Source organism: Pyxicephalus adspersus, chromosome 5 (genome assembly GCF_032062135.1).
Source record: "Pyxicephalus adspersus chromosome 5, UCB_Pads_2.0, whole genome shotgun sequence".
Taxonomy (NCBI): Eukaryota; Metazoa; Chordata; class Amphibia; order Anura; family Pyxicephalidae; genus Pyxicephalus; species Pyxicephalus adspersus.
Window position 1 is genome coordinate 146,643,100 of NC_092862.1, and position 10,087 is coordinate 146,653,186.

At 43.7% G+C, this 10,087-nt stretch overlaps 1 protein-coding gene across 1 annotated transcript in view; it reads left to right on the forward strand.

Moving 5' to 3' along the window:
* CDC25A (cell division cycle 25A) overlaps positions 1–10,087 on the forward strand; it is a gene marked incomplete in the record, with an annotated part of 14,611 nt that overhangs the window by 1,089 nt on the left and 3,435 nt on the right. The window contains 12 exon segments of the mRNA XM_072413057.1: positions 1,565–1,644; positions 2,188–2,239; positions 3,592–3,627; positions 4,074–4,110; positions 4,427–4,507; positions 5,513–5,629; positions 6,417–6,548; positions 7,520–7,591; positions 7,671–7,814; positions 7,894–7,989; positions 8,072–8,134; positions 8,211–8,309. Of these exon segments, the coding sequence (XP_072269158.1) occupies positions 1,565–1,644; positions 2,188–2,239; positions 3,592–3,627; positions 4,074–4,110; positions 4,427–4,507; positions 5,513–5,629; positions 6,417–6,548; positions 7,520–7,591; positions 7,671–7,814; positions 7,894–7,989; positions 8,072–8,134; positions 8,211–8,309 (1,009 nt within the window).

Sequence of the window (10,087 nt, forward strand, 5' to 3'; positions counted from 1 at the left end):
GTCTGATACCGGTGCCCCCTGCCGGTCCCGTCTTTGGACCCCTCTGGGGGTGTCGGATGCATATATCCTCTGCCCCAGGTTGGGCAGTTACCAGTGTCCTCTGTAGGTTCCATTTGCTGACATTTCCCGCATTGTCTGGTACCAGTGTCCTTTGTTGGCTGTCCCTGACATTTCTGGGAGTGCCAGTGCCCTCCACTTGTTCTATTCCCTGACCCTTTGGCAGTGTTGGGTACCAATGCCCCGGCTGGTTCTGTCCTAGAACCCTTCTTGGGGGGGTGTTGGGTACCGGTTCCATCCTCTGTCCCCCAATAACACAATGGTGATGGAGTTATTAGGGGACTAGACAATGGCCTGCAGTAGGTGGAATGCTGAATGCACAAATGAACGCTGCAGCACTGTATTGTGTGATGATTGTAGACATTGGGACACCAGGAAAGATTTAGTAGCCATTCACCTTTCATCTCTCTCGGTGTATTGTGATATCTTGAAAACAAGACCAGATGCCAAAGGAGACAAAATTTGATACAAGAGTGGAGTAACAGAAATCCCAAATAAATTGTGTTCACCAGAGGTGCGAATGGCAGGTAAACAAGTGTTGTGGGACAAATGTATCCCCTCCATTGTTCTGCTGAGGTCTCAGACATGTGGCAGCACTGGGGGGGGGGGTGTTAGTGTTGGATTCCTGCAATGTAAACAGATCATTTGTTAGAGGTTTAAGCTGGATCAGTCTGATTCCTCCCAAGCCATGTTTTGCACATATTGCAGATTTGCTATTTGCAGCCCCTACGTGCTGTGTAATGTTTCTGCTTTATAAACAAACACACCGATCTCTAAACTCCCGCTGAGATGGTGCTGCTGCCCAATCTCTATCACGTCTCCCCATTTTCATTCATCATCCCTGGGTTAGACAGGAAGGGGCATCATGCTGATTTATAGGCTTAAGGTCCATTTCCGTAATCTTATGGAAGATTTGGAAACTTCCAGGCCTCATTCATTCCCAGATCTGGAAGTCTGAGCTCCATCTGCTCCTCATTATCTCTGTCCTTCCAGGCTGCATGCAGATAAAATGTGGCTGCATTGTGTGAATCAGAAGATTGGCTGCTGGATTTCTAGTATGGATCCAATTGCTTTCTTTTTATTTGTATGAAAACAATCCTTAACGGCTGCACATTGCACCACATGCTGGAAGATTCTTTGTAAAGGGCAATGTATGATGTGTAATAATGAAAGTGGAACTGTGCTTAGATTTCAGTCTGCACACGTCATTCCTTTGCATGTTATAGGGAAGCACATGTCCCCATCTCTGGGATTTTGTTGATTGAAACAAAAGGTTCCGGCTATTCTTTGTCCTTGGCAACCAAACAGAAAGGAACAAAGGGAATGAGGGGCATTGCTGCTGTCACCATAAAATGAACCATTTTCTTTTTTTGTGAATTGTTTTTGGTTGCGCTGACTTTTAAGCTTTGCATGTGTTTTTTACTGGTCGACACAATGGTTTTTATAGCTGATATTTGTTTCTACTCAATTTTAACATGTTTGGCTCTTTTTTTTTTTTTTCCTGCAGTCAGTGTGAAACTCCAAAACGTAAGCTGTCCGATCGCTTCTTCCTCCCCAGGACAGACTCTGCAGACTCCATGGATGCAGGTAAGTGAATCCATGTTTCTTAAAGAACAATTTCCTGCTTTAGCATGGATGGTTAGGCTCAGGGGTCAGCCATGAAATGCTTGTTGGTTGGGCCTCTTGTATTTTATGGTGATATATATGTGCAATGATCTCATTCATTGGGCCTCTTGTGCCTCAAGAGACGATAGAGATTGTACAATGACCTCATGTGGCTATCTATATGGTGTCCTGTACAGGATTGCAATCTTTGCATTACTTGGGTTCCTTATATTGTGCTTTTATGTACCGGTAGATTGTTGTTTTTCTGGTATGGTTCTTAAAAGCTGCCATCCCTGCATTCACTATAGAACACTGGCTGCCTACAAGATAAGGTTTATTTGGTTAGGCCCCTTCCTTGTAGAGAACTTTGCATAGCTGGAAGAGGATTGTACAGACTTCTGACCACTTCTGCACATCCAGAACATATAGTATTAAAAATCAGATATCGGGGTTTCTGTTCTATTCCTTTCTGCCTCTTGTGGAATCTTTTTGCTTAAAATTTACTCTGTAAATTTGTACTTCCAGGTCTGGGTCTTGATTCACCATCTTCATTAAATTTAAGAGACCTCGATGAAACGTAAGTATTTCATAATTTTTTTGCTTTTAAAACAACCTTCTGTTGATGATCTGTAACAGGGGGTGTCAAATTCAAAATACAGAGGGCAACATTTAGTAACTAAGATAAAGATGCGGGCCAACCTTGAAATTTATTGAAAACATTGAGGAACTTTTTCTTTCTCATTAGATATAAAACCTTTTCATATGGAAACAAAGGTTTTGCTTCACGTTCATCTGGAACAAACCTATATTGGAGAGAGGCATAAGAATTTTTTAAATCCTATTTTAAGAAAAAAACTTTATGCCTCCTTTTTGTATTTGTAGCCTTCTGCATTAAATTTCAATGGTAACCTTTTTGCACAGGCTAACAATAAAATTTTCTTCTATGAAAATCCAACCATTCAAGTCCATGCCTTGGAGTAGCAAGAAAAAGTACAGCTGAGGGGAGTGCTGGAAATGCCAGACGTGGCCAATGTGGAGCTAAATCTTATGAGTGGCCCACCGCTGAAACTCCCTCTTTATTGAAATGGCACCTCTTCAAATATCCGGGACAATTTTTGTCTATAAAACAGTCCAATGCGGGGCCATACATGGACAGAGAGACTGCTGGTCTATAGAGGCGAGTGATGCCAGGAATTGCAGTGGCAGGCCAGCTGCAGTCCATATTTAGGATTCGTTGGGGGGGCCATAGTTGGGTCCGTAGATATTCTTAGGCAGTTGGCATCCCCTGTATGCATCTGTAATTACCCCAAAACAGCTGGGTGATTACTGAAAAGTGCCAGGTGATGCACCTAGCTAAAAGGGGCCGGGGAGATCACTGGGTTACATCCACTGACTTGAGACCAACTCTGCCTTTGCTTGCTCTGTATGAATATGCGCCGCTCGCCGTCCTGCATGATGACCTCAGGGCCGAGGCATTGTGAAGTAATGCAGCAAGGATCTTGTAGATATGACCAGTTGCTTGCTCGAGCACAGCAAAGTAAACTTTACTTAATAGCTGAATACATAAAGAGTCTTCTAGGTGCTTCAATAACAGATTTGGATAAGCTAACATTCCTCTCCTCTGCAGAGTTCATATTTTTACAAGGTCAAAACTTGCTCACGGCTCTGCACAGGTTTATAGGATTTTGTCCCAGGTGCCTGAGAAGTTCAGGGAATAAGCTTTGCCACCTTTTCATTCCTGGTACACTAACAATAGAACTAGCATTCGTCTCATGGAATTGTATTGCTTGTGTATTGTCACCTGTCTGTAAACTGTGTTCTAGACTCACCTTTCTGATAATCTAATATCTGGGGTCTGAGAGATTATTGAAGAATATATTTTTGTGATCAGACTCCATGAAATAACATTTGTACTGTTATCTGTTTCAGGTTTGAGAAGGCGATCTATGATGGCCGATACGAGAAGTAAGTGGTTCTCTGCTTTGTTTCATTAATAACCCAGGGGTGCAATTCTCTACATAGGCTAAACAGAAGTATACATTCCTGAATAAAAGATATCAATGGAACTAGTCCGACCCACCCCCCCCCCCCCCCCCCCCCCCCCCCCCTTAGCTGGATGCATGTTATGGTTGTCTGCTGTAAGTGATCCTTGGGGATTTTAGCTTAAGAAATTCATTGCTGTAGGCACGTTCAGCCTCCAAATCAATGACTTGGGACTGTAGAAAAGATCCCGATTCTTCCTCAGATCACCATCAGTCTGTGTCTTGCCTTCTATTACTGTCATCTTGTGGTAGAATGGTATGACACTGATAAGACTTATTCTTTACTACTTGATGGACTTGTTGTGTTTGGCTTTGAATAGATTGACTATCTCACTGTAGTAACATTTGTGTAACATTGCTATCTTTCAGTGCCAAGTTGCCTCTCGGAAGGAGGAGATCTATGCCGGTGAGTTTATATTTTTTCAGTAGTGTCTCCCGTTAGTTTTGGCCAGCACTGTTGCAATCTGAAGGGTTTGGTCTGTGTGATGGCCTTGGCCTGCAGCCTTATATCAGCCACCTTGGTCACAGCAATGAGCGGTCCCTTGAAATATTCCTGGGGCAACTGTGGTGTGCTGGTACCCATAGTAATCATGCAGCACCATGTTGGTATCTGGAAACTCTTCACAATTAAATTCCTGAGCACTTATCACAATGCTTGAATGTTTCATGATTACTGTTGCCTTTTGTACAAATGTTCAGGGCTTCTTTTCTTTCTTTTGCAGCAAAGTGTATCTTTCAGGCGGAATCTATCAGAATCTTTAGGCTGTGAAGTGTTTGTGCACAATACAGAAAACAAAGAAAACGTAAGAAACTTAACTCTGTACTAAGATCTTACTCTATGGCAAAATAACTCCATTCAGTGCACCACTACCAACAATACACACATCTTCATGGCTTAAGATGTAGACAGTTTATCTGCCAGAAGTTCAATGAGTTCCTAAAACAGTGTGCTCTGCTGCAGTGAATCGATTGTCAGCCCTGAGTGCTGGACTACAAAACTCTGCCAACCCCACAGGGTGCCAGCAGGTTGATTTTGATGTGTGGCCTATCTGCAAAAGAGGTGCACTGCTGATCAGAGATGCATGTACAGCTTTCACATTTTACCACCCTGCTTGTGGAGTGCAAATCATAAAAAGCAGTTTTCTATAGCTCAAGGGCAGGTTATACCAGTTCATGATCTAGTGAGAAATGGGGGTAAATGTGGGACATAACTATACACTCTCCTTTTAAACGTGGGTAAAAATGTTTCATTGTATGCACCATCCTTTGGCTGCATTCTGAAAATATTCTAACCAATTCACTTTGAAAGGCCAACTCCCCATTATGTAGGGCTGCTATAACCTTTTCATCCCTAATTGCTTAGGATCACACTAGGTAAACGCTGTGTATGTTTACGCTTTGTCTGGTCATAATGTTGGACTGGTATAAGCTTATAATGGAGTGTCACGATTGTTTGTGAATGGTAAAGGAGGTGCCACCCCTAACTATCAACCAATGAGAATGTAAAACTAGCAGGCATCAAAGTACAAAATGTGCAGTGTTCCTGTTACCAGGTGCTTGTAGGGTGGTACCGGCCCTTACGACCTCTGTTCCGAAACAAAGTAAATAGTTTAAGCTGATGGCTGTCTGACCTGACTTTCTGCTAAATAATCACCAGTGGTCTAGACACTGCAATAGAAATTTCATAAAACCGAGTAGCTCATGTTTGAGTTACCTGCACCAAATAAGCCTGTGAAAAGTGGTTTCCAGTTAATTTCTATCTTGCTGGACCCGGTGCTGTTGGTTAATGCTCTTGTATTCCCTTCCAGGAGCCCTTCCAGTTCAAGTGTCCAGCAAGGCCCAAGGGCACCCCAGTGCGATCAAGGTGTCATGCCAGCGGGAAAGAGGCTCTGGTACAGAGACAGAAGTCTGCTCCAGCGTTTATGGTAGGCTGTGACATCGGAAGTGTATTGTGTCTCTATGTAAATTGCTCTAACCTACAGAGAACCTACACCATTACCATGCTTCTATCTGCTGTTAGGACATGGCTTTGCTTCTTCATGCAACAAACGCTCGTTCTTTTACTTGAGTACAGATACATGTACTCCAGCTTCATATAAACCTAGGACACAATGTTGCTATCACTATTCAGTCTTTATATAGCACTGACAAATTAGCGCTGTACAAAGTACATAGTCATGTGACTAGCTGTCCCTCAAAGAGCTCACAATCTAATGTCCCATAGCCATTTTCAGTCTAAGGACCACTTTGGGGAGAAGCCAATTAACAAAACTGCATGTTTTTGGAATGTGGGAGGAAACCAGTGTACTCGAGGAACCCTATGCAGACATGGGGAGAACCTGCAAACTCCATGCAGATAATGTCCTGGCTGAGATTCGAACCCGGGACCCAGCACTGGTCCCAGGTTCGAAGGTCAGAGTGCTAACCTACTGAGCCACTGTTGAGCTCACAGCAATCAATAAAATGTCAAACCATGTGGATGCAGCAATGGTGTTACAATTAGTCATTTATGTAAAAGGGAAGTACAGCTGCTCCGAGATGTGATCTGATTTGGCAGAAAGAACAGATTCTTTCTAATGGTATTTTGCGAGCAAAAAAATCTGTTTATACTTGTGGTGTGTGTATGTATATAGTTATATTGTATGGTGTTTCTTCCTAAGTCTGAGTTTAATACTACATTAGGCTTGACAATGTTTTCTTTTTTCTTTCTAGTTTTCACCTGTGAAGGATTTTGAGGTTAGGTCATGTGATCTGCCATTGGTAAGAAAATCTTCCTGCACTTCCACCACTACTGAAAGCAGTGATGATGGCTTCCTGGATATGCTGGATGCAGAGGATACAGAGGTGAGACTGACATAGGGTGTACATATTACTTTAAACTCAATCCCTTTTAATTATGTGCGTCAAGGAATGTAGAATGCTATAGTCGTAGCAATAGCCAAAACCTTAAATTTTAGTTAATGAGGATAATAGTTTGGGTGGTATGTATCCCACCAATAACGCAACACAAATTGAAATACAACCCTTTGCCGTCCTATTAAATTTGACTAGAGACTTAAGTCAGTGTTCTCCCAGCCCCTTTTAGCTAGGTGCACTAACCAGCACTTTTTCAGTAACCACCCAAAAACTGCCAGGTGGGTCTCAATAAATATGGGGGCTGACACCCACCTACAATTACTTCCTACCCAGCTTGAAAAAAAAAATTCTGGAAAATGGATTCAGATTCTTGCATAACTTAACAAACTTGGCAGCAATCAGACCTGGCCCAAAATATAAATTGCTTTGGCAGTGCAATAGCTGTGCCAGCTCATGTACTGTACACAGCTTTCTCAGGTCTCTACACAAGCTTCAAAAATTAGGGGACTAGTGTCCTCACACTGGGCATATAAAAGCTGGCATGTGACACAGCCTAATGGTGAAAGATGTAATCATGGTGCTGGCCCACCAGTCACTAAGGTCTGCTAGGCTAACCTGTTGTGTGGGGTCATTACCAGCCTCCTAAACATACTAGAAGTTTGCCTTCAGAACTGCTGTAATCTTAAAACAAAAATACAGAAAGTGTTTTTGTTTTCTATTTTTGGTTCAGTGACTCAAAGCACAGAAATCAGCCTTGTTTGGAGTCAATCAAAGCTTCCCATGTTAAACTGTTTGTAAAATGAACATGGATAATCAAAATCCCTCTTTGAAGGGCAGTATGGATTCCTGGTCCTTCACAATGCTGACAACTTTTTCTGCACGTTTGTAAGATAGACAAAGTTGGCTTCTAGATGTTAGTTGGTGTCAAATATTGACTTTTTTTCTTGTTTTCTTCCCAGACCGAGCCGGAAATGCCGTTTGGCGTTGCAAGTCTTTTGACTGCACCCCTGGTCATGAGAGGTACAGGGCTGGTGAGTAGATGAACCCCAAACTTTCCTCTTCTGTGATTGGTGTAGAGGCATTGTGCTGAGGTTTGCTCTGACTACACAGGGTTGTGAGGGTGAATCCCCTGCAAAGCCATCTCCTGTGCCAAGACTTGCGCTGAAGAGGACGGAGAGGGTGCAAGATGTACCAGAGAAAACAAAAAGGCGGCGCAGCATGTGTGAGGTCACCGATGACTATGATGCAGACAAGGTGTGTATGATGAAGTATGTCCTAAAAATATTCCCCCTTGTATCTTAAGATATTGACTATCTGCCCTCTTCACCCACAGTCTGTGAGCCTGGCTCGCTCGAAGTCCTTCTCCAAAGAAGCCATGGAAACTATATTTGATAACGACCAAAAAGATCTAATCGGAGACTTCTCAAAGGTAATCATTGGTGTAATAAGAGTGATCATTGCCCTAAAGCTGCTTGGATCATTGTTCTAATAGAACTCCATTCCTTCCTCAGGTCTTCCTCTTTCCTACAGTGAGCGGGAGACACCAGGAGCTGCGGTACATCACCCCGGAGATGGTGAGTGCCATTCTGAGCCCTGACTGTTGTGAATTATGTCTTTGTTCTGTGCTCATCTGTCCCTTAATCTTCACAGATGGTCAAGGTGCTAAACGGACACTACAACCCCTTCATTGAGAGGTGTGTCATCATTGACTGCAGATACCCCTACGAGTATGATGGAGGTCACATAAAGGTGAGCTAATGGTTTAGAATGCAGAGTGATTCTGTTGATTCAGCCCCTGAATTATGGGGCTTACTGTCACTTGAGACTAAGGCATGGCAAGTAATCTGTCCTAGTTTATGCTTTGTTCCTACCTGATTTTGTTTTTTCTCTGCAACAGTCTCCCTTTACACTTGCTCCCCTGTCAGTCTTTAGCAAAGGGAGTGTAGTGCCCTGGAGCAGGGAGTACTTTGACATTTGGACATTCGCCAATATGTGCAGAAAAGTTTGGACCCAAGCAGTCTCCCCCTGAGGCTTGGTCCATGCCCCAGGAGACACTAGTTTAACTTCTTGCATTCCCGCTCCGCATGACCAACTTTTTGACATTTACGACATATCGGTTGGCCACTGGCATCAAACTGGATGTAGGTACGTTGAGCTTCCTGGAGGCTTAGAGCAAAATCTCGCAAGTTTTCACCCATCCTTTGCGGCTAAAGAAATGCATTTTTAACTCTGATAATGTCCACCTGTCAAACATGCTGGCAAGTCTGTCTAAAATTTGGTCGGCAGTATGCTTTTTAGTACCAGGCCATGACTTAACCTCTCTTAGGGCTTCTCACTCCAACTGACCAATCAATATAGTGACTTTCTGGTCATTAGGAGAAATCATCTTGTAAATGGCACTTGTTTGATCCCTAAATTTTTGAGTCCTGTAGGCTCTCCTCAATATTTCGGTAACCATGGTGCACCAAAAAAATGGTACAAGGGTATTGGAGAAGGGCTAGAAACTCCAGAACTGGCATGCACATCACGGTCTCCATCTACTGCCATGGCAGCAAAGTATAGTAGCACTATGAGGCAGTAACCCATCCCTCAAAGCAAATCTCTAGCCAATAATGCAGGATACAGTCTCACTAGCACAGTCACTTGCTTTTGTCAGACCCCACAAGGGGAACACTTACAGAACAGATGCTTATATGTTGCTGGTTCACCTCAGATAAAGGGTGGGGCTCTCTGTAGTTGCCACTGGCTGTCTTGATTCACTGGAGCTGGATCCGCAATAACTGCTAGTGCTGGACCAGATCCTGTTCGTGACGCCAAATTGCAGTGGTCTGGTTTGGGGTGTCCCAGTGCTACGCTGCGTCCCCTGCACACTGTCAAGGTGTTGCTGCTCTCTGAAAGGGATGGTAAGGCTTGGTGCACCCCAATGGGAAATAAGTCCAGAGGGTCGGGGGCTGCAGTAAACCAGGGTTCTCCTTTACTGGAGGAATTCAGGTACAAAACAATACAGGCCAGGCATTAGGCTGGCTTCTCCAGTCTCCTCCCTGGCAGAAGAAGGGTTTGCTGCTGAGGAAAGGCCTGAGCTAGCTGTCCCTCTCTTCAGAAGGCTGGTACCCTGGTCCAAGGCTGGTGATCCAGGGGTCTGTGGCAGCGTATCCCCCTCTCAGCGTCTTCTGGTCAGTAGTCTGGCTGAGTCTCCTCTTCCAAGCACTGCTCCCTAACTGCAACACCCTAGGGACTCTGACTGCTCTCCTTATATACAGTTTTTGCTGGACTAGAATCTTCTAGAGGGTGGAGAGAAGCTCAGCACAAACAGATAAATTGTTTCAGCTCCTGTCTGGTATAGACTTACATTAGAATTTCAATGATACCCAATGGCAATGATACAGCAGGTTTTCCAGACATATCAACAGATACAACCAGACATTTAAAAGGTCAGGCTGTCTGCTTTTTGGTGGTAAACAAATCTGGATTTTTCCCTCCAAAACAGTTTTCTTTAAAATCTATGGCAGCTGTGGAAAATTACCAGG